At 51.4% G+C, this 23,928-nt stretch overlaps 1 protein-coding gene across 3 annotated transcripts in view; it reads left to right on the top strand.

Annotated features, from left to right (window-relative positions):
* The first annotated feature begins 939 nt into the window (after positions 1-939).
* Positions 940-23,928, top strand: part of RRBP1 (ribosome binding protein 1) — a 46,797-nt gene continuing 23,808 nt past the window's right edge. For 2 of the 3 annotated variants that reach the window (XM_070472197.1, XM_070472196.1), the window contains exons 1-2: positions 940-1,021; positions 20,306-22,754. In XM_070472197.1, coding sequence (XP_070328298.1) covers positions 20,327-22,754 — 2,428 coding nt within the window. In that variant the 5' untranslated portion in view covers positions 940-1,021; positions 20,306-20,326. Of the gene's footprint in view, positions 1,022-18,667; positions 18,802-20,305; positions 22,755-23,928 lie in introns of those variants that run through there. The other variant, XM_020879027.2, reaches the window with a different exon arrangement.

Here is a 23,928-nt window from a genome sequence, read left to right as displayed (position 1 = left end):
CAGCTGAGGTCTGGACTGTGCCTCGATGTAACCGCCCTGAAAATGGGTGCAAGTGAGGCCCGTCCTCCATTTCTCTGCGCGTCGTCTGGACTTTCCGCCCTTTCCGCCCATTGACTCAAGAAAATTCTTTCTGGGGCCGATTGCAATGAACACAGGGACGAGCCCTCTAGGGACTGACAGCCGGCAGGACTTGTCCTCGCATCCAGCGCCCGGAGGGGGCGCTGCTGCGGGGGGAAGTTAGCTGGTTTTTAGACGAAGCATTTCTCCCTACGGTTCCCGTGTTGCGCAACCATCTGCTCAGGGCGACACCCACCGCCACATCAGCCCCGAGCGGGCCAGGGGCGCGGGCGGAGCACCTCCTGGATTCGAACCTCCGCGGCCCCGCCGGCCCAGAGCCTGGCCCGTGTCGGCACCCGCGCGCAGGGCCGGAGCCCGGAGTGGGCGGGGCCGGCCGGCGCCCCCTCCCGTGCGTGTGGCCGAGCGTACCGGCCTCGCCCCGCCCCTCCCCGCCCCGCCCCCGCGTAGGGGCCGAGCGCCGCACCGCGCGGCCCCGCCCCTTGCCCCGGCCCCGCCCCCGCGGCGCCCCGCAGCTCCTCCCCTCTCCCATTGGCCGAGGCGGAGGCCCGCCTCCCCGCCCAATGGGCGCCGCCGCGGCTCAGCCGCCGGCGCTCTGACTGGCCAGCGGCCAGCGGAGTGGCGGGGTGCGAGCCAATGGGGAAAGGCGGCTCGATGAATGGCTGGCCCGGGTGGGGAAGGCAGGAGGCGGTGATCCCTGCGGAGGGGGCCGTTCGCCAGCTCCGAGGCAGAAAGTGCCACGACTCCACACGCGCGCACGCAGCCAGCGAGCGGCCAGAGCGGACGGCGGACGGGGCGGGCAGCGTCGGGATCGAGGCGCCTGCAGCTGCTTGGGGAGCGGCTTCTTGGCGGAGGCTTGGCCGGCACCTCTCTCTCCGGTTCCGCGGCGGCGGCGGCGGCTGCGGCTCCTGCCCTCTCGCTCTTCCTCCCGCGTCTCCGGCTGCAGGTAAGAAACTTGGCCGGGCCCTGCAGCGGCGGCGCGCGGGCGGGCCGTCGGGGCGCCGGGGCCGGGCCGGGCCGGGCCGGGCCGCGCCGGGAGTGACACGTCTCCTTGGCGGCCCCTCCCCCGGCGGCGGTGCCGCCCGCCGTCGCCGCGGTCGCGGACCTTGGCGGGGAGGGGGTCCCGGTGGGCCCCGGGGTTGGGGGGGAGGCGTGTGCCGGACCCGAACCCCATGCCGGGGGGCGTCGACCGAGCGCGCCCGCGGTGTGGACCCCACGTCCTCGCCGTCGGCGGGACCGGCCGCGGCCCCGCGGCGCGACGTGGCCGCCGCTCCCTCCCTCCCTCCGTCTCCGCCTGGCCGTCGGGCCGGCCCGCGCGCTGCGAAGTTGGGCGAAGAAAGTTGGCGGCGGGGCGGGGCGGCGCGCAGCTGGCGGAGGAAGGGGTTAAGCTTCGGGAAGCGGCCGGATGACGTTGCCGGGCTGGAGTCCGGGCTGGGGGGGGGGGGGGGGGTGGGGGCGGAAGGCGGCGGAGGCCGGCGGGGAGAGGGGGCGGGATTGAATGGGGGCCGGGGCTGAGCGCGCCCACTTCGGGCTGCGGCCCCGGCTCTGCGGGACCGATCGGCGCCGACGGGGCGGGGCGGGCCCGGGGCCGCGGTTGGGGGGGGTGGCCTGCCGTGCGGGGACCTGGACCGTCCAGTACCAGACGCTCGGCGGGCCGCGGTGGCAACTTCCCGGAGGGGCGGCAGGCGACTCTCTGCTCCCCCTGGCGGCGGGGCCGGGGGCGCCGTTTTCCTGGCTGGCCGCGCGGACCCGGCGCGAGGGCGCCTGGCCGGGGACGATGAATGGGCCAGCAGTGCCAGGCCCGGAGGAAGCCGCATCCCCGGCGCGGCCGCCCAGCGCTGGCACCCGGTCTGGCTCCTGCCCGGGGCACCCAGCCTCGCTCTGGGCTGGGGAGGGCGGGATGGGGTCCGCGCTTTCCAGTGCAGCATCTGGGAAGCCTCGGGGAGCCCTCCCCAGATGACAGATAAAAATCGGTAGCTTGGTTGGTATCATGGTCAAGGGGTTGGCTTCCGCAAGCCCGCATCGTGGAGAGTCGGCCAGGCTGTTTAAACTCCGGGGTGCAGGTCCACGTCGGAAAGAGCGGCTGCTGGAGAGAGAAGACGTGGAGACCCATAACGCGTGGGAGTGGGCCACAGGTGTGAGAGGTTACTGTTGCGTGAGTTTCTAGGGTGTTCAGAGGCCAGGAGGGAGGTGGGGTCTGGGTTTGCCTCCAGCCAGCCCGCTGCAGACGCAGCCTTGCCACGTCCCAGAATCTGGGTCCCACCCCCTGCCACGCTACGGACCCTCTGCTCAGGGTTCTCAACCTCTCTGAACTCGGATTTCCTTATCTGTGGCCTAGAGATAGAACCACCCACTCACAATGGGGTCAGGCAGGCTCCTGGTAGGTGCTGGGAAATACGGGTACCTTGTGCAAAGGGAAGGCAGTTTGGCAATAACTCCTGGAGGTCAGAGGTCATCAGCCTAGGAAGCACCAAGGAAATGAAACTTTGCAGGCTCTTGGGAACCTCCCAGGTTTTGCCTGGTGTGCTGAAACTGTCCAGGCATTTTCTGGAGCTGGGGACAGCTGGAGAGCTCATCAGACCTTTTTGACTGTTGAATGTCCCCAGATACTCAGGTCTTTGGTCCAGCCTTTCCAGAAGGGCAGCTGTGTGCTTTACTCACGACCCACGTGGCTGGGGAGCGCCTTGCGTCCCCTGATGCTGTCCTCTGTGCTGGGTTGTCTTGACTTCCATTTAACCCGACACCGGGAAGTCCTGGTGACCCTGCAGTGAGCTGCTCTCTGGTGACAGCTTCACTCCTTTGTGAACGCTCCAGAGGTCAGCCCCGCTACAGCCAGCCAGTTCGTGTTCCTTCCAGGAAGAAGCTTTCAGTTCTGAGGTCCTAAACATGCCACATCCCTCTCTATTTAAGTGAAGGAGGAAAGCTGGAGGCAGATGGTGGAGCTGTGCAAGGTTTCTGGGCCAGTTGAGATTGGGTTGGGGGGAATGAGAAAGGTGTTTCTGGGACTAGAAACCGTGTCCTGTGTGTAGAGCCAGAGGTAACGTGCTGTAACAGAACTCTTTCAGAGTTAGGAGTCTGCCTTTGAACGTCTCTACAGAGAGTAAGGGATTAGATTGGTATTTTGGTGCATGAATATTTTTTGGTGATGGGAGAGTTTTAAATAAATCCTGAATCATTGAGTCACATTTGAGCAGTTATGCTCTTTGCTGAAGGGGGCCTTAGGTCAATAGGCTATAGTGATGATACAGCACCAAATTCATGTAAGTGGTTGAATGCAAACAATTTGATTGGAATACTGGTTTACTTAGTAGCTGGGAAGGCATGGCAACCCAGTCCAGTATTCTTGCTTGGAAAATCCCATGGACAGAGGAGCCTGCTGGTCTACAGCCCATGGGGTTGCAAAGAGTCAGACATGACTGAGCAACTAACTTTGAACGTAACAGAATAAATGTGGATGAAATGAGGCAGACCAGCAATCTGGTACATTTTTTCCAGCTGTCTCACTGAACAACTGAAGCTCAGCCCAACTTGATTTTTAAGGATAACCGTTTAGAAACGGATTCACAACTTTGATCTCCATCTCGGGTGTCCATCCAGTGGGTAAGAATATGGAGGCCCAGCAGGTCAGGCAGTCATTAGGCTAGCTCCTGCTGCCCAGCTGCTGGGTGATGTGGGCACAGCCTTCTGAATGTTCACCAACAGACTTTGTAATTCCACACTCCAAGGGAGCACCTCGATCTGGAAATAAGAGCTTCAGTGGAAGGAAGGTGGGGAGTCAGTGTGAAGCATGGCAGTGAGTGCGAAGATTGTGCTTTCATCTCACATCTTTCTCCACCATCTCCTGTGTGCCGGGCCTTCATACACTGCAGACGAGTGAACCTCACTCATTTCTGCAAAAGCTCCTGTCTAGAACTGTCCAGTAGGATAGCCACACAGAAGTGTTCAAACTTTAATAGAACAGAAGTTCATGTCTTAGTCACAAAGCCACATTTCAGTGCCCAGTGCCACGTGGTGGTCAGCGCAGATTTCATTCCGTTCCCTTGCCACAGAGAGTTCTCCTGAACAGCGCTGGTCTGGAGATGGCTAGTGTTCCCTGAACATTGCTGCTGGTGCTGCTGCTGCTGCTAAGTCACGTCAGTTGTGTCTGACTCTGTGCGACCCCATAGACGGCAGCCCACCAGGCTCCCCTGTCCCTGGGATTCTCCAGGCAAGAATACTGGAGTAGGTTGCCATTTCCTTCTCCAATGCATGAAAGTGAAAAGTTAAAGTGAAGTCACTCAGTTGTGTCCAACTCTTCACGACCCCATGGACTGTAGCCCCCCAGGCTCCTCCATCCGTGGGATTTTCCAGGCAGGAGTACTGGAGTGGGGTGCCATTGCCTTCTCCCTCCTGAACATTGATGCCTCTGCTTTTCCTGATCATTTAGAGACACTGTTGCTTTGAACCCTGTGAAGTGCCCATTCTGTAGGTCAGGAACAGTTGACTAATGGCAATTCATGCATGTCCCCCTACTGAGATGTCACCTTAGAAAGTACTTTTGAACTGACTCGGGTGCACCTTACAAATTGCATGTTCAGGGCAAGAAGCAGGAAGCAGGGTCCTGCTCTGGAGAGATTCCTGCCTAAAAGTAGCACCATCAGAATGGCCCGGTGTAACAGACACGGAAAATAGATATTGGGCAGAAAGCATATGGGAAAGTAAATATTTAATTCTAAGGCAGAGAGCCTGGGCAAGAGGGCCATTTGGCATTACCGAAAATTAACCTGGGGACTTCCTTGGAGGCTGTTTCCTTAGGCTCAAAAGTTCAGGTGAGTTTCCTGAGACCTGCAGGCCGACTCCCACGGCCAAAGGCCAGACACACATGGCCTGTTTCCCTTAAGTGCCATGGGTGATGTGTCTCTCCCACCCGCTCAGCAACTCAGAGCAACTGTAATTTATAAAGGTTTTGTAATTTCTATGTTGGATTGTTTTAGCAAGGCTGCAGTAGCGGCCGGTCTCCGAACCCTGCCTGGTCCAGTGTCCTGGTGTTTGCCTGCTTGCTGGCATCAGGTGTGCCCTGGCTATTGGCAACACTTTGTTATATTCCATGTAACTTTGAAAGGATCATTGGTTAGTATTTGGAGAGAGTTTTTCTGAGCGAGTGGCCTCATGTCAGTACTGCACGCAGAGCAGCCTCAACCCAGTTAACAGAGATCCCAGAGTGACCGGCAGCTGCCTTTGTGTTGGTCGGAGAGGCCATGCTGGAAGTGATCAGCTAGCTGTTGTGATCGTGAACATCATCTGCTGGCCTCAGAGTTGGAATAAAAGACCATCTTCGTCTCAGGGCTTTAATGTTGTGCTCTGACCCTGGCTGAGGTGTGAGTGAACCAAATGTGTTTCGGGCTGACTTGAGACTGGTTCCTGGCTGGGGCCGCACCCGCATGGAGGGGACTTGGCCAACACATGAGGTTTGTCCAGCCCCATCCTGCTAAACCACTGAGCCACCTTTTAAAATTGGAGAAGCTGTTGTTAAAAATCTAGATTTTGGAGCTCTCTTGGGGACATTGGGGATTTCCGGGCCCACTGGATTTGTTTCTTGGTGGCAGCCGTGGACTGCAGTCGCCTCCCTGAGCAGGGCCTGTGCTCTCTTCCCAGCCCCCACCCCTCACTATACCTTGCTTGGGTCCCTGGGGGCACTGTCTGCCCACACCTCTGGGAGCTCAGAGGAGTCAGAGGGCATCTGCCTGTGACCTAAGCGATCCACCAGGGTCTCCCCTGAGCTGCAGCTTGGAGCGATGGGGGAAGGGTTCTAATCCCCAGAGTAAGTGATGTGACCTTGGACATGACTTTGTCTTCCCGGGGCTTCAGTTTCACGTAAAATGAAACTAGTCCAGGTGGCTCCATCTTCCAGGCCACACACCTTGGTTTATCCTTCACTCCGTGCTTTCTCATACGTGTATCCTTCATGACGGCAAACCTACCAGCTCCGTCCACTCACCCTGTCTCCCCAGGCTGGCTGGGTGCGAACCCTCATCACCTGGCGTAAGTCACTGGCTCTGGGTGGTCTTCCTGCTCTGTCCTCACCCTCGCCTTCTGGTCTGTTCCCAGGGCAGGTCGTGCCACCCTGCATTAAGACCCTCCAAGGCCCTGCCTTCCCTCTCCTTCACTGCTGGCCCCACCCTCTGCTCCGGTCACACCTTTGCCCTCTGTTTCCTGGGTGTGCTCTGGCCACAGGGCCTTTACATGCGCTGTGGTTCTCCCAGGGGAACTGGTTCCCAGACGGGCACGTGGCCACTCCACCTACTGTCCTAAGGTCTGTGCAATGACAGCCCCGTGAGCCATCCCACTTCTCTGCACGATTACCACCTGATGTGTCGCATGTGTGACTGACGTCATTTCTGTCACCAGAACATAAGCTCTCCCAGTGCAGGGATGTGTCTGCTTGGTTTCCCCAGGCAGTCCTGGTGCCTAGAACTGCAGCCCATGGTAGATAACCCGTCCTGCCAGGCTAATGGAGAGGTGATTTTCTAGTGCGCGAGTTCTGTGAATGTATTATGATTCCACCTCAAGTAGCCTGGATTCCTCGAGCATCAAATATAAACACGAAAAATAAAATTCCAAAGCCAAGTGATGGTGGGGTTCCCTCCAGCCTGGCTACTGCTGGGAACTGATAGTCACTCGTGGCCATGCTGCTGCATGTGGGCCGTCCTCTGGTCAGCAGGGCCCAGGGCTCTGGAGTGACCCTTGTCAGCGGGCTCGGGCGTCTGCTCTCCCCCCCAGCACCTTCACCCGCAGGCCAGTTAGATTGGCCTCAGTGCCACCTGTTCTCTGCTGTCTGTCACCCATGTGGGCCTCGCTGGACCGGGCCCTTCTCAGGTGCCTGTGCTTGTTCCAGGAGGAGAATTCGCCATGAGCATCCTTACCTCCCGGCTGAGCTGAGGAGTTAGACTCACTCGTGGGGCAGCTGAACATATCATTGATGCGCCCTTACCAGGGGCCAAAACATTCTTTTTGGTTTGAACAATGTGCTGCCTCCGAAAAGAGGTGGATTTTGTGCTTTGTGAGCAAGAGTGTTCCTTAGTGGCAGGAGGGTAACTGGCATTCCATCCCCGCTCCTTTTAGCCAGACTCTGGGGCCAAGGAGCACAAGGGCTTGATGTGGCTAACCTCCTACTTCCCCGACCGTGTGTCCTCGAGGCAGGGGCATGGGAGCTGAGAGGGGGGTGCTTGAGCAGGGGGTCTGGCTGGCCGTAGCCCCTTCCAGGCTGAGTCCACAGCCCTCGTCTCCTCCTGCCTTTGCTTTTAGGCAGAGAAAGAGTCGATCCTAGACTCTGACCCCTTCTGATGGGAGGAACTGGCCCACTCATTTCATGCAGAACCGTGAGAGATCAGGTTCTGGCCCTCAGCCCAGGTAGTACGTTTTCCTGGCACTTTTCATTCAGTGGTTAAAAGGTTCAACTCAACTGTAGCAAAACCGATTTCCTTTTTAATTAAGACTCACCCTGCATAGGAATTAAAGGTAACTTTGTTTCTGTTGAGTATGTTTTCATTTCCCCGGGAATTCTAGACCAATTGTAGTCATAAGAAAGAAAGATAATCCTGTGGGGAATTTTGTAGTAACCACAGTGATCGGGGAAGGGTCAGTACAGGAGAGTGACCGGGTGACTGACGCTGAACCGGCAGTCTCAATGACACGTCGGGGCATGGATGGGGTGGCAGTAGCCATGGCCAGTCCCAGCCACTTCTTCCCTCTTAGGTTGGAAGCCCCAAGCCTTGTTCTGAACAGTCTGGTGTCAGAAGCCACCAGGGACAGTGCGGGCTGTGGGGAGTTAAGGCAGGATGTGTCCGCCGGCCAGGACCTTGTGTCCGCTTCCCCTCTCATGGGAGCTGCGTGGTCAGCGCACGTGAGCAAGCTGAGTGGTACAGGAGTGGCCGAGCCAGTGTAGACCCGCCAGGCATCAAAGATGCTCCTTCCAGAGCCACGTGCACTTATTCTCCTACCAAGTTGGCATACATATATTTATATGCAATTAACTCTTTACTAAAGTGAAGTCACTCAGTCGTGTCCAACTCTTTGCGACCCCGTGGACTGTAGCCTACCAGATTCCTCCGTCCATGGGATTATCCAGGCAAGAGTACTGGAGTGGGTTGCCATTTCCTTCTCCAGGAGATCTTCCCGACCCACCTGGGTCTCTCGCATTGTAGGCAGACGCTTTATACCATCTGAGCCACCAGAAAGTCCTTACTCAAGTAAAATTCTTCACTAAGGTAAATACAAATATCGAAAAACGCACTGTTGTGTCTACAGCTTAGCAATGGTCCGTGGGGCAGCACCCTGTTTAACCAGCAGACCAAGAAATGTGATCCCCCAGCAGCTCCCCTGGTGCCCCTCAGCCGTTGCCCCTCCCGGAGGGTCACTGCCCTCCTGACCTTTAGCTCGTGGGTCCCTCTGCCCACGGGTGAGCTCGTGGGGGAGTGGATTCACACGCGTGTTGCTCTTTGGGTCTCCACTTGACATTACGTGTGAACATGAGGTCAGCTCGTGCTCTGGGGCTGTGGTGGGTCATCCCTGTGTTGTATGTTCTCCACGTGTCACTCTGGAGGGGCACTCGGGTAATTTTCAGCTTGGGGCTTCTGTTACGATATATAATAAATTACATTATAAAGTGTAGTCTTGCCCCTGACTTTGGTGACCGACAGTGCGGACTTTTCCCCCCAGCGCTGGTTCTCTGTTGTACCCCCGCCAGTGTTGTAGAGCCTGGCCTGTAGTCCACAGTGGCTGACTATAGAAAGGAACCAGGTGAGGCCGAGTCACCACTTATCCTAGTGAGAGGTCCCTGCCTCCCGCCACCATCGCCCTGTCCTAGAGGCAGCACTCCTTGACTGCAAAGTTCCTTCATCAAAGATGAGCCTTTGCAAAAGGCTTGTGGAAGGGTCACATTTTACCAGTGGTGGTGTTTTAGTTGCTAAGTGTCTGACTCTTGCAACCCCTGGGACTGTAGCCCACCAGGCTCCGCTGTCCATGGCATTTCTGCCCATGAGCAAATGCTGTCCCAGCAGGAAGGAATCCCCTCGCTGTAAATGCAGGAGGAGCTCGCAGAGAAGTTCAACAAAACCAGAGCTTCATTTTTAAAAAAGATAAGTCATGGTGACACATATCAAGCAAAATTGGTCATGAAAAGGGAAAATAATATTGTCAAATGGGACTTCACTACAGATGTGGTGACATTGAAAAGATGAGTGGTTTTCATGAAAAACTTGTGCTCAATAACAGCCAACCAGTGTCCTTGGTGTTTATTAGAACCTGGAGGATCCAGGGGAGGGGGCTGCACGGCACTGTACATGCTAGACTTCCTTTTTCATCCAACGTGGCAATGATTTTGCAACTTTTAGCAACATAAGTCAATTTCTAGGAAAACATAATTTAACAACACTGAGCTAAGAAGACAATCAAGAACCTGATGAAAGGGGTGACTTTAGGAGCTCTATACTGAGCATCACACTAAATAGCAAGACACCCAGGTATTTCACTTTGAGATGAGAAAGAATGGGCTGCTTGCTGACACTCCTCTCATGCATGGTGTTGGCGGTCCTGCCCTGTGCCAACACTGAAGAAAAGTGAAGCTGAAGATAGAAAGATGGGAAAGAAAGGAACAGGATCTATAGGCAATATGCTTACATGTGTAGAAAAAAATTTTTAATATGCAGTGTTAGTAGAAACAGGCAAGGTTGCCAGGGGAGTGGGGTGGGGGGGTGGGCAGGAATCACCCAACAGAGATCAATTACTTGTCGGTGTCACCAGCAACAAACAGAGAATGAAACTTAAGAAAGGCAATATTTGCAATAGTGTAAAAACTGAAAAACCAAGAAAAATACCTTTCCCCAGTAAGACTGCATGGCGTACATTCTTTTCCTCCATCAAGGTACCTGTGCTGTTGTGATGTGGTGTCAATGGGTGGTTCCCACCTGACCAATATTTAGCGGAACCTGTATTCAGAGATGCTCAGGAACATGGATGTGCTGTGGTTCAACTGAACGCAGTGGGAAACCATTGATCCCACTCCCTGGGAGCCCCATGTCTGCTGCAGGAAGAACTATGCATGTCTGAATGGCCTGTGTGTGTCTTGAGGAGTCAGGGTTCCTAATTCCAACCTTGTGGGGTATTGTCTTCACTGATGAGGCGAGAAGATTTAGATCTATTTATGTACCTAACTTTTCCAAAGACTGTTATTTTGGAGAAACACAAAAACATGTCAGTGGTTTATTTATTTATTTATTTTTCCTTAGGCAAAGAAATTGAATCTGAAATGGCCAATGAATAAGCCAAGGCTTGGAATAGAGTACATTTCTATTTTTGGTATTTTAGCTTTCTTTAAAATGAATAGCGTTTCTTGAAAATAGGAAGTCAGTTATTTCCATCCTCTTAGAACATGAATTAGATTATTTCTGAATATCTCTTTCAGTCACCGATTTTTCTCTTAGTTTTTCTGTGTTAAAAAAAAGAATTAGAGGTTGCCTTTAAAATTTAAGATGAGGTGATATGAAGATTTTATGTTAGATGGAGTTAATAAGAGAAGTGAAGTTGCTCAGTCCTGTATGACTCTTTGCAATCCCATTGACTGTAGCCTACCAGGCTCCTCCATCTATGGAATTTTCCAGGCAAGAGTTACTTGAGTAGGTTGCCATTTCCTTCTCGAAAAGTGAAAGTCGCTCAGTTGTGCCTGACTCTTTGTGACCCCATGGACTATGCAGTCCATGGAATTCTCCAGACCAGAATACTGGAGTGGGTAGACTTTCCCTTCTCCAGGGGGGTCTTCCCAACCCAGGGATGGAACCCAGGTCTCCCACTTTGCAGGTAGATTCTGAGCCACAAGGGAAGTCCAAGTAAGCATTCTCTGAAAAGCATAGCTGGGCTTGCAGGGTAATAAAAGAGATTGCCAGAGGCCATAAGCCCCCAGGGAGGGGGGTAAGTGGCAGGGATACAGATGTAAGCTGGCCCTGTGGAGTGGTGTCTTCGTCATCCAGAGTCTGGGTCTTGGGTCTTTGGCTTTTCTGTCCAGGTGGGAGCTGCGTGGGGGGAATGGAATCCCCCTCCATACTCCCATGTAAAACCTGTGCTAAAAGGACTGCTAGTTGGGGGGTGTGGAGATGATAAGAGAGCTTATCTGATTTGTCCTGAGGCAGGAGAGGCTGGAAATGTTTAACCGGAGATGATACTGCCTCTAAAAATTTGTCCTCACTGTTGCTTTCTCCTAAGGCCTTGTTGAAGCAGAGATAAAATAGCTCTTTGGAGACAAGCCTGAAATTCAGACCAGACAGGATTGCCACTGATAAAATCCCCCCAGAGTCACTATTAAGAGGTATAAAAGTACTGAAAACCAATAATGGGAAAAAAAAATAGCACCAGGGAAAAATCAAGGCGAACTTGGACAAAAAAAAAAAAAAAAAAAGAACCTCAAAGGACTGATTGATTGCAAAGCTGGTTAGATTCAGCTGAAGAGACAATCAGTGAAGTGGAACACAGGTCTGAGGATCTCTCCTGAGTGGTGGCAGAGGTTGAGGTGCAGTCAGGAGTTACTGCAGAAAAGCAGGAGCAATGCTTCCCAGAACCTGTGAAGCACATGAGAAAGCATGGTGAGCCTGAATTAGATGATAAAAATAGCTAAACACCTAAAGGTTTTGTTGAATCCTCAGAACCCAAAAGATGGATCTTAAAAGTAATGAGATCTTTTTTTTGGAAAGGTCTTATAAATGATAAATTGACAACATGCCTTTTGATACTAAGCACACCCACCCCTCCCCCCACCAAAAAAAAAAAAAAAAAGCCAGAGAAATAAAACAGTATCTTTAAAGTGGTGAGAGTAAGTAATTCTCAGCATGGAATTCTCAGCTAACCATTCATGCTGAATGACAGTGAAGGAAAGAAAACCTTTTCAGAGCTGCAAGGACTGAGAATGTTGCTAAGAGGAGATTCTTGCTGAAACAGGTGGTCAAGGCTGTGCTTTGGGGAGACTCAGAGATCCAGGAGGCCTGCAATGCAGGAAGCAGTGACTGGCAGACAGACGGGGGACCATTTGGGAAATATAAGCGTGAGTGTCTGGAACTGCAGAGCACCTGCAGGTGGTCCAGGTGTGTGTGAGGGAGAAGCAGGTGGGGGGAGAGGAACCCCGCCCCGCCCCTGCTCATGGAGGCCCCAGACCCACGGCTTCTGTGGCTCTTCCTTTGTTGGGAAGTGTCAGCTGTCAGGTGTGTGTGTTAAGAGAATGTAAGGGGAAAAGGCATTTTAATCACAATTTTTTTTTGATTAATCACAATTAAAAAAAATTTTTTTTTTTTTAGTTCTACCAGTTTATTGCTACTAACCCATCTCCCTCCACCCTCGTGCACACATGCTCAGTCATGTAATCCCATGGACTTCAGCCCGCCAGACTCCTCTGTCAATGGATTTTTCCAGACGAGAATACTGGAGTGGGTTGCCATTTCCTTCTCCTAATCACAATTTTTTAAAAGAACACTTGTGCATAGACACACACGAAAACAGAAGAGTGTAACTTTCAAACACAGAGGACAAGGTATCTAGTGGAATGCAAAATAAGAAAATAAGCGAGGAATAAGCAAAGAAAAAGTAAACAAGAATAACAAGATGAAGGTGTAAATGAATCCAAATATATAGGGAATCACAGTAGATGTTGATGAACTGAACCTACCAGTTACAAAGACAAATCGCCATGCTAGTCTTAAAATAAAATCCAGCTATATGCTATTTTTAAGAGTTCCACTTAAAACATGACCCCAGAAAGGTTGCAAGTGAAGAACAGAAAATTATTCTAGGCCAATATTAACCGCCCGCCCCCCCCCCCCAGAAATTGATTTTAAAATAATCAGACAATGAAGTGGAAAAAAAAAGTCATTAGGGATAAAGAGGATCACTTTATAACAGAGGGTAAAATAGTAGGCACTTTATCAGGAAGATGTCGCAGTTCTGATTTTATATTCTAATAAGATGCCCTCCCAATAAAGCACAGATTGACAGATTCCCAGGAGAAACTGGCAAATCCATGCTCATGGAGGGAGATTCTTAAAGCTCTCAATAGCTGTTAGATTAAATAGAAAATGAATTGGTTCTACAGAAGGTTGTACACTGGAACATGCGGCCTTCAGTCCACAGAGTACGTTGTGGTTGTTCAGTCATTCTCAGTCGTGTCCAACTCTTTGCAACCCCATGGACTGCAGCATGCCAGACCTCCCTGTCCCTCACCATCTCCTGGAGTTTGCCCAAGTTTACATCCATTGAATTGGTGATGCCATCCAGCCATCTCATCCTCTGCCACCTTCTTCTCCTTCTGCCTGCATCTTTCCCATAGTACATGTTCATAAAAGCTGACCACAGTCTAACAAAACACCCCAACATCATAATCCAAGCCAGTGCTTTGTCAGACTGAAGGCCCAGCGTGTCATAACCCTCAAAGTCGATTTAATTTTGTGAAAAACTTTAAAAAAATGTTGATGCTTAGGAGATACCAGTGCATGACACATGCAAATACTGAGTTATTATTTCATGAAAGTCTTATTATTTACATGATCATATACATACTATGCATATAAGAGGGTGCATGTATGTGTCCTGGGTCAAGTTATCTTCCTGGATCATGGTTACAAATGTAAAAGCTTTGACCTGTATCACACAGAATGGATCCTCTGATGGACAGTGCAGTTGAATTAGGATTGTTGATGGTAATTCAAAGCCCTCATATGTTAGGAATGTTAAGGACGCTGCCACTTTGTGAGTCAGAGGTCTTTTGGGAACTGGAAGATACTTCAAACTGAGCACTGATGAAAATAGTGCATTGTAGCTGGGAGGATAAAGCTACAGTAGTACTTTACAGGAAAATTTATTACCTTAAATATTTGCTACAAGAAAAAAGAGAAAAAGGCCTGAAAGTTAATAAATGTTCATGTAAAGCAGTTAGAAAGAACAGAATGAACCAGTGGAAGTTAGAAGAAGGACTGATGAAAATTTATTATGTAGATTGAATCACAAACCCATAAACGGTTCCTGGAATCATCACTGAAATTGAAATAGCAATTAAAGTCAGCTCTCTACCAAAGGGAACCTTCATACACAGTTGGTGGGAATGTCAATTGGTGCAGCCGCTGTGGAAAAGAACAGTATGGAGGTTCCTCAAAAAACTAAAAATAGAACAAACATATGACCCAGAAGTTCTGCTCCTGGGTATGTATCTGAAGGAAAACAAAAGCACTAGTTCAAAAAGATACATGCACCCCAGTGTTCATAGCAACACTATTTATAATAGTCAAGACATGGAAACAACATGAATGTCCATAGACAGATGAAGGGATAAAGAAGATGTCAGATGTATATATAATATATATATAGTGAAATACTAATGGAATACTACTCAGCCATTAAAAAAGAATGAAATTTTGCCATTTGCAACAACATGGGTGGATCTCGAGGGTGTTGGCCATAGAGGGTATTGTGTGAAGTGAGATAAGTCAGATAGAGAAAGAAAAATACTGTATGATATCACTTATATGTGGAATCTAAAAAAATACAGCAAACTAGTGAATATAACAAAAAAGAAGCAGATTCACAGATAATAGGAAATAAATTAGTGTTTACCAGTGGGGGGTGTGGGGGAGGGGTGGACAGGGCAAAGGGATTAAGAGGTATAAAATAAGCTACAAAAATAGAATGAAATAAAACAAGCCCTAAGAGTATATTGTACAACATGGGGAGCATAACCAGTATTTTAAACTATGGACGGAGCATTTTATACTTAAAAAACCTTTAAAAATTGTGAATCACTATGTTGTACGTCTGTAACTTATATAATCTTATACAGCATCTATACTTCAATTTTTTAAAAAAGTGGCTCTATACCCACTCCTCCCCCTCCAGGAACAGATCACGAAAAACCAGACTGACGGTTTTACAGGCCATTTCTTCTGAATCTGCAAAGAACAGAGGGAAAAGGGTGATCCTCAACTTATGGGACTGAGGCGACCTTGCTGCCAAGACTGTGGAAGCACAGTCTGAGGACAATTCTGCTTCCCCTCATATGAGAGCTCACAGCCCCGAATCCCCTAGAAAAATGTCAACAGACCAAATCTAGTGAGGGATTAAGAAGGAAAAGACCCACCATCAAGAAGTGTCTACACACTCAGAACCATCTGTGAGTTAACACTAGAATGTATGTTATTTTAGTTCAGCCCATTTCAGATTAGAGAAAATGTCAAGTGATAAAGAAAAAGCACTTGCTCAAACTTAATGCCCAGTTATTAGAAAGGAAAGGTAACTAGGAATATAAGACAGCTTACCTGATACTCATAAAAAGTTTTCTACCAACACAACTTCTAATAGTGACACATCAGAAGTGGAAACTCAGCGACAAGACCAGCAAGCCTGCTCAGAGTTCTTGCCCAGCTCAGGGACACGATGATATAGCTTAGAAAGCAAGAAACGGCTGTCTTTTTTCATAGGTGATTTTTTTTTTTCTTGAAGAGAATCCACAAACTCCTGTATTTGAGGAAAGTTTAGTGTAATATCTGGGTAAACAACACATGTGCAAATATGAATCTTTGCTGGATGCCTGTAGCTAGAAATAGAAAAAGGTATCTTTTTCTTGTACACTTAAAAATAGCAATAACCTTAACAACAAAAAAGACTTTTCTATAGAGATCATAAAAGCTCTTTGGAAATATAACATAAAAGGACATTTAAATAAGTGGAGTGCTCCACACTGCAGTGACAGTTCCCATGGTATACAGTCAGCTGTCCCCACCTTCATCTGTAAATTTAGTCTGTTTCAAAAATCCCAGTAGCATTGGGGTTTGGAGTGAATGCGTGGGCCTAAATGTGGTATTGATGCCGGGCACAGATGAATATGCAGGTGGGACAGAGTATAAGTCCATCAAACCTGGTGGCGCAGAGGCTACTGTGCAAGTCGGGGAGGAGAGTGGACCAGTTCAGAAGGGGTGCCAGGTAATGTAAGCTGTGAGAGAAGCTGACACTGTTTCCTGTCATATGCCAGAGTAAATCCCAGGTGATTAAACCAAACTACAAAAAGCTTTCTGAAGTGTGTAGAAGAAAATAAACAGTAAAGGACTTCTCTCCCAGCGGCTGGGACCTGGGTGGCTGAGGCAGGGGTATAAGGGAGGTTTTCACTCTGTATCAGCCGTTTTGTGCCTTTCAAGTTTTGACCCCTAGAAGTGCATTGCCTCTTTACATGACTGATTATTTAGTGATTATTTAGATTGAAAGGAGAGCAAAAGTTTTTTCCTTAAAAGAAAAAGGAAACAGATTATCTTTGACTCTGTGGTGTGCGTGCTAAGTTGCTTCAGTCATGTCCAACTCTTTGCAACCCCAGGGACTGCAGCCCACCAGGCCCCCCTGTCCATGGGATTCTCCAGGCAAGAATACTGGAGTGGGTTGCCATGCCCTCCTCCAGGGGATCTTCCCGACCCAGGAATCGAACCTGAGTCTGTCACATCTCCTGCATTGGCAGGTGGGTTCTTTACTACTAGTGCCACCTGGGCAGCCCCAGACTCTGGGAGAATAGCTGTGATACAAGAAAACACTGTAAAAACAAACAAGATAGTTGAAAATGAAACCAGAGACTTGTTCAGTTGCTAAGTTGTGTCCAACTCTTTGCACAACTCCATGGACTGCAGCACACCAGTCTTACCTGTCCTTCACCATCTCCTGGAGTTTGCTCAAACTCATGTCCATTGAGTCAGTTATGCCATCCAACCCTCTCATCCTCTGTCACCGCCTTCTCTTCTTGCCCTCAGTCTTTCCTAGTATCAGGGTATTTCCCAAGGAGTCAGCTCCACAGACTTAGATACATTGAAAACAACAAATGGTTAATATCCAAGCTATGTAAAGGACACATAAATATATAAATCAAAGAAAAAGGCAGCCCTTTAGAAGGAGTCTTGTGCAACCCTTGCCAGGGTGGTCCTGGGCTTGTCTGGTGGCACCCGTGGGTGAGCATGGTGGCACATTGGGTGTTGGTCCTCTGTGGAAGGAAAGATGAGACACTGAACATTTATCTAAAGTAAATGGGGGAAATGTTTGGATTTGCTAAACCTGGGTGGTGGATAAATGGACATTCAGAATATTTTTCTTCATCTTCTGTATATTTGAAGTACTTGATGATGCAGTCATATCTACTAACGTCTCTATTCTGTTGTCATTCTCTTTTAGTTTTGTGCCTTCCTGGTAAGTCACCTTACACCCAGGAAATGGGGCTGGGTCTCTTTGACACCCACCTCCCCATCCCTGGCTGTAGCTTCTCGGAATGCCCACACATGGTCCCCCACAGCACAGCTGGGAGGTGACATGACCCAGCCCCAGGAGTGCTGTTGAGAGGCCTTTTGCAAAACCAACCCGAATCCCTGTTGCCAGTTTGGACTGACCTGGCCAAGCTGCACTAGCCTGGTCAGGCCGAGTGAATCAGCAACAGTAGCCCATGCTTGGGGTGTCCACACAACCTCTGTTCCGCAGTCCTTACTCCCAGGAGCAGAAGAAAGCCATGCCCTCTGCACCTCCAAGGTGGGCCTGGGGTTTCAGCCACGGAGCCTGGGAGCAGTCCCTGAGCCTCGGGGCGGCCGTCTGCTCCCTGTGCTGGCTGGCCTGCTTCACACTCTAAGCAGATCGGCTGTTGTAAATAAATGTGTACATTTCGTAGAAGTTTCTGGGATCGACAGTGCAGATTCTCTGTGGTCAGTCCACTCAGGATGCAGTGGCACACAGCGCAGTCCTGTGGAAAACCATGTTGGAGGTTCCTGCCAGGGTCCTTTGACTGTGTGTGGAGCACCTGGCAGGCTCACCTTGAAGACTGACCTTGAGTGTATTTGGAGGCATCGGAAGTGATGGCCTCAGAGGTCCGTCTGCGCGTGCAGAGGGAAACGCTCTCATAGCTGGCTTCTCTCCACTCTTCCCCCGACAGAGAATATCTTGTATCCTGTGTTTGCCTAATTTGAGAGCCAAGATCAGCTTTTCATCTGTGGGTTTTCTGCCCAAACCACTCAGCTGCAGAGTCCATGGTGCTCGAAAGGGGATGAAGTCGGGGGGTGGGGGTGGGAGGATCTGAGATGGGGCAGGGCAATGCCTGTCCTGGGGGCTGGTGGCCCAGGGCCTCCATGGGACCTGCCCTCCAAGGCACATTGGGGACCCGGGGCTTGCAGACCTGCAGCTGGGTGACCCAGACCCCTGGCCTGGTGCTGCCTCTGGAGAAGGGCGTTGCAGAGGGTTTTTGTATCCACTCTTTCTCAGGTTCTTTTCCTGGATATTGAGTAGAGTTCCCTGTGCTGCACAGTAGGTCAGAGGATTTTTGTCACCTGAATAGGATGGATGTCATGATTATGCTGTCACCTTGTACCTGAAATGTGTCCATGTCGGCAGAGTGCTGAGGGGTCCTTGTGAGGACCCAGTGTTTCAGTTGTGGACACCCACCGAGCAGCAGGGGTTAGAAGGGGATGGTGGAACGTTCCAGCTTCTTGTCCCTGCCTTCCAGCCTCCTGGACCCCTCCCTCCAGGCTTTTTGCACTCAGCTGCAAGTGTGGTCCCGAAGGCTCCTGACCTCTGTGTGTGTGGGACCCACGACCAGGGGTCAGAACTCGCTGCCCCAAGACCTGGAGGCTCCATGAGCTCCCTCGGGCTTGCGGACCAGGATGTGGAGTTTGACACAGAGCTGCAGCCCCCAGCAACAGTCTGGGAGAAGTAAGTGTCCAGCTACCACCAAGGAAGGTGCTGCCCTGGAGAGCAGGGCACAGTCCACCCTCCTTTTGCAGGGGTTTCGTAGAAAGACAGCAAAGTCGTGTTTTTTCCTGCGACGAGACTGATTTTCCTTAGAGTAGGATGCTGAGTTCAGTCCCTCCTCTCAAACCCCCTAATGTCAAAATTTGGATTCCATGGCTGTTTAAAAGCCCCCACTCATGCAGGAAGAGAAATCTCAACTTTTAAGCCACTGAGAAGCCTGGGCCTGGCCTATCCCAGCTCCAGGGGCTTGGGGGACCACTTGGCTCTCCTCCTTTCCCCCTGCCCTCCCCCAGCCTCTCACACATGCGTTCCCATAGCTACTCCACTGCTGGTCCTCCTGTGGGAGCTGGGCTCTGTTCTCACTCCCCAGGTCAGGGGACTGGAACTATGATAGCCGCAGCAAAATTAGTTGGTAAACATTGAGTGTATCCAAGAAATGGACCCTTGGGAGTTCCTCACTGAAGTCAGGGGTAGCCCGGCTGACAGCTGTTGGGTGTGGACCTGGCCACCTCCAACCCTGTGGACTTCGGTCCCCAGCCAGCGAGAAGGGTGGATCATCCTCGTGGTTGGGAGTGTGTCGTCAGACAAAGGGTCCTCTCCCCAGGGTGAGGAGTGGACCTGGTGACGCTGTCCCCCTCCCTCTTTGCAGCCTCTGCATGTGGAATTCAGACCTGAGGTCTTACTTGGTCAGCCTCCCAGGACTGATATTTCCTGTTTCCTAATGCATGGATTCACAGGCTCCACTTTTCCTCACTACATGTTGATCACCTTTGGGATTGTAATGCGTAGGTTCTCATCTCTGCCCCTGGGCGGGTACTTGTGTTTATCAGCCGTGGGGAAGAGGGGGCAGCAGAGAAAGAGTGCTCGTGAGACCCACTGGCCGGGACACTGTGAGTGTGAGCCAGCAGCTGTGTTTGATTTGACACACACAGTATTCTTAATATCAGTCAACTTGAATTGGGGTGGGGGGTGGTGGTGGAAATCTGTCCTGATATGAGAAAGCAAAAGATACCTCAACCTAGTGCTCACGTTTCTACAGTTGTCACCTGTGACTGGGTGACTTCTGCTCCTGATGTAGTTGGCACTTTGACACAGTCCTTACCACTCCCAGCTGTCTCACACTGGCCCATGCTTATGTTCACGTGCATCTTTGACCTTGTGGTGGGGAACATCTCGACCTGGGGTCACGGCTTCTGAGTTGTCTGGGCGCCACGTGCCCTTGTCATGGAGCTGCCTGCTGCCATCTCTCCGTGGCTTCATGTGTCCCAGCTTGTGTAAAAGTTGCTCACTTCTGAGGGGGCAGGGAGAATAGGTGACAGCAGAGATTGCCTGGTTTGTTTCTTCTTTGATTTTATCAGTCTGAAGGATTAGTGGAACCATATATGTTAGATGTTGCAAGTGGGGACGGTGACTGTCAAATGCCTTGGTTTCTACAGAAAGTAATTGCCGTGTATGTATTTGGCAGGTGAAAGGAAAACCAGCCAGGATGGATATTTACGACACTCAGACCTTGGGGGTTGTGGTCTTTGGTGGATTCATGGTTGTTTCCGCCATCGGCATCTTCCTGGTGTCAACCTTCTCCATGAAGGAGACGTCATATGAAGAAGCTCTGGCCAACCAGCGCAAGGAAATGGCGAAGACCAACCACCAGAAAGTGGAGAAGAAGAAGAAGGAGAAGACAGTGGAGAAGAAAGGAAAGACCAAGAAAAAGGAGGAGAAGCCCAACGGGAAGATACCTGACCATGAGCCCAGCCCTGGCGTGACCATCCTCCCCAGGGACCCAGTGTGGGCACCTGCAGTGGCAGTGGCTCCAACCCCAGTCCAGTCCCCGGTGGTCACTGCCCCGGTAGCCACAGTACCAGCCATGCCCCAAGAGAAGCTGGCTTCTTCCCCGAAGGACAAAAAGAAGAAGGAGAAAAAAGTGGCAAAGGTGGAACCAGCAGTCAGCTCTGTAGTGAATTCCATCCAGGTTCTTGCCTCAAAGGCTGCCATCTTGGAAGCTGCTCCCAAGGAGGTGCCTATGGTGGTGGTGTCCCCAGTGGGCGCCAAAGGCAATGCCCCTGCTGCCAGCTCTACACAGGGCAAGAAAGCAGAGGGGGCCCAGAACCAAGGCAAGAAGGCAGAGGGGGCCCAGAACCAAGGCAAGAAGGCAGAGGGGGCCCAGAACCAAGGCAAGAAATCAGAGGGGGCCCAGAACCAAGGCAAGAAATCAGAGGGGGCCCAGAACCAAGGCAAGAAATCAGAGGGGGCCCAGAACCAAGGCAAGAAGGCAGAGGGGGCCCAGAACCAAGGCAAGAAATCAGAGGGGGCCCAGAACCAAGGCAAGAAGGCAGAGGGGGCCCAGAACCAAGGCAAGAAGGCAGAGGGGGCCCAGAACCAGGGCAAGAAGGTAGAGGGGGCCCAGAACCAAGGCAAGAAATCAGAGGGGGCCCAGAACCAAGGCAAGAAATCAGAGGGGGCCCAGAACCAGGGCAAGAAGGCAGAGGGGGCCCAGAACCAGGGCAAGAAGGCAGAGGGGGCCCAGAACCAAGGCAAGAAATCAGAGGGGGCCCAGAACCAAGGCAAGAAGGCAGAGGGGGCCCAGAACCAAGGCAAGAAGGCAGAGGGGGCCCAGAACCAAGGCAAGAAATCAGAGGGGGCCCAGAACCAAGGCAAGAAGGCAGAGGGGGCCCAGAACCAAGGCAAGAAGGCAGAGGGGGCCCAGAACCAGGGCAAGAAATCAGAGGGGTCCCAGAACCAAGGCAAGACAGTAGAGGGGGCCCAGAACCAAGGCAAGAAATCAGAGGGGACCCAGAACCAAGGCAAGAAATCAGAGGGGACCCCCAACCAGGGCAAGAAGGCAGAGGGGGCCCAGAACCAAGGCAAGAAGGCAGAGGGGGCCCAGAACCAAGGCAAGAAGGCAGAGGGGGCCCAGAACCAAGGCAAGAAGGCAGAGGGGGCCCAGAACCAAGGCAAGAAATCAGAGGGGGCCCAGAACCAAGGCAAGAAGGCAGAGGGGGCCCAGAACCAAGGCAAGAAGGCAGAGGGGGCCCAGAACCAGGGCAAGAAGGTAGAGGGGGCCCAGAACCAAGGCAAGAAATCAGAGGGGGCCCAGAACCAGGGAAAGAAGGCAGAAGGGGCCCAAAACCAGGGCAAGAAGGCAGAGGGAACCCCCAACCAGGGCAAGAAGGCAGAGGGGGCCCAGAACCAAGGGAAGAAATCAGAGGGGGCCCAGAACCAAGGGAAGAAATCAGAGGGGGCCCAGAACCAGGGAAAGAAGGCAGAGGGGGCCCAGAACCAAGGCAAGAAGGCAGAGGGGGCCCAGAACCAGGGAAAGAAGGCAGAGGGGGCCCAGAACCAAGGGAAGAAATCAGAGGGGGCCCAGAACCAGGGCAAAAAGGCAGAGGGGAACCAGAATCAGGGCAGAAAAGAGCAGAGTACCCTGGACCAGGGCAAAATGGTAGAAGTGGTTCAAAACCAGAGTAAAAAAGCAGACGGGACCCCCAACCAGGGCAGGAAGGCAGAGGGGGCCCAGAATCAGGGCAGGAAGGTAGAGGGGGCCCAGAATCAGGGCAAGAAGGCAGAGGGGACCCCCAACCAGGGCAGAAAAGCGGAGGCAGGCCAGAATCAGGGCAAAAAGGCAGATTCAGTTGCTAATCAGGGCACAAAGGTGGAAGGTGTTGCAAACCAGGGGAGAAAAGCAGATGGGACCCCCAATCAAGGGAAAAAGGCAGAGGGAACCTCAAACCAAGGCAAAAAGTCAGAAGGGTCCCCCAACCAGGGCAAGAAGGTGGATGCATCTACCAATCAGGGTAAAAAGGCAGAGTCAACTCCTACCCAGGGCAAAAATGCAGACATGGTCCAGAGCCAGGAAGCACCAAAGCAAGAGGCTCCTGCAAAGAAGAAGTCTGGGTCAAAGAAGAAGGGTGAGCCTGGTAAGTAGCTTTGGTTTCTTTATGAATGTGGAGAGACAAGCTGTCTCTAAGTGGCTTGTAGAGTCCCTTTGGGGAAGCCATCTGTATCAGTCAGCTATCGCCACAACAAGGCTGCATAACAAACATCCTAGAACTGAGGGTCCTGCAGCGTCAATCATTCATTCTTGCTCATGTTGCTGTTGATTTGGGTGGAGGTTGACTGGTCTGTGTTACCTCTAACTAGTTTGGCTCCTGACACAGGTTGACTCTTGGGTCAACTTCCACGTGTTCATTCTGGGGCCCAGGCCAAAGCATCAGTGACTCTCGAGGGCAGAGGACCTTCTCATGGTTGCGGCAGAGCTGTTAAAAGGCACTTCTCAAACCAGGGTCCTCTTGCCCAGAGCAAGTTGTGAGACTGAGTGTGAGTCAACAAGAGGAAGTCCAGTGGGGAAAGGTTCAGAAGAAGTGACAACTCCCTCCACCGCACAGTCGAGAACAGTTCTATGTCTTGCAGTCTCTCTTGAAGTCTGGTCACATTCTGTCAACCAGTTCTGCATTCTTGCCTCCCCTGGTGCTTTAGCATAGCTTTGTTGTTTTCTCGATGTTTGCTGAGTGAATAACAGCAGGATGCTATTCCTAAGAAGCAGTGGTGTCCACACCCCCTGCCTCCCAGGTTTCCCTCTTTGCTGCCTCCCACCCCAGTTGTGGAAGGGAGCATTATAGAACATTAAAATAGATATTATGTATCAGATACACATGTTGTTAGATAATGCATAGAACATGGATTTCCCATTATCTTTTCAGCGCAGATCATTGTAGAAACTCGACCTGTGAGTTCTTGTTTCATGTCCACCCATCACTTGATAGAATAGTCCAATGTTTCCTTTCTCCCTCCATCCCTTTCTCTTTTTTTCTCTTGCTAGATTTCTTTCTTTCTTAGATTAGCCATTAGTCGACTCGGAAGATTAATTGCATTTGTCTTGGTGAAGCATCTTAGGGGCCTGAAATGTTGGGACCTCTGCCAAGTAGGCAGGCCCTCTGTTTGTAGCTGGCTCCCCGCTCTTGTCTTTTTCTGAAGCTGTATCCACTTTTCTGCTGGGGGGACCTTCTCTCAGACCACACTATGCTCTGTGTGAGGTTCAGGGACCAGTCTACGTTTGCCCTGCGGGTCACAACAACCTCTCAGGCCCTTTAA

Source organism: Odocoileus virginianus, chromosome 9 (assembly GCF_023699985.2).
Source record: "Odocoileus virginianus isolate 20LAN1187 ecotype Illinois chromosome 9, Ovbor_1.2, whole genome shotgun sequence".
NCBI lineage: Eukaryota > Metazoa > Chordata > Mammalia > Artiodactyla > Cervidae > Odocoileus > Odocoileus virginianus.
This window is presented reverse-complemented; position numbering and strand designations above follow the sequence as displayed.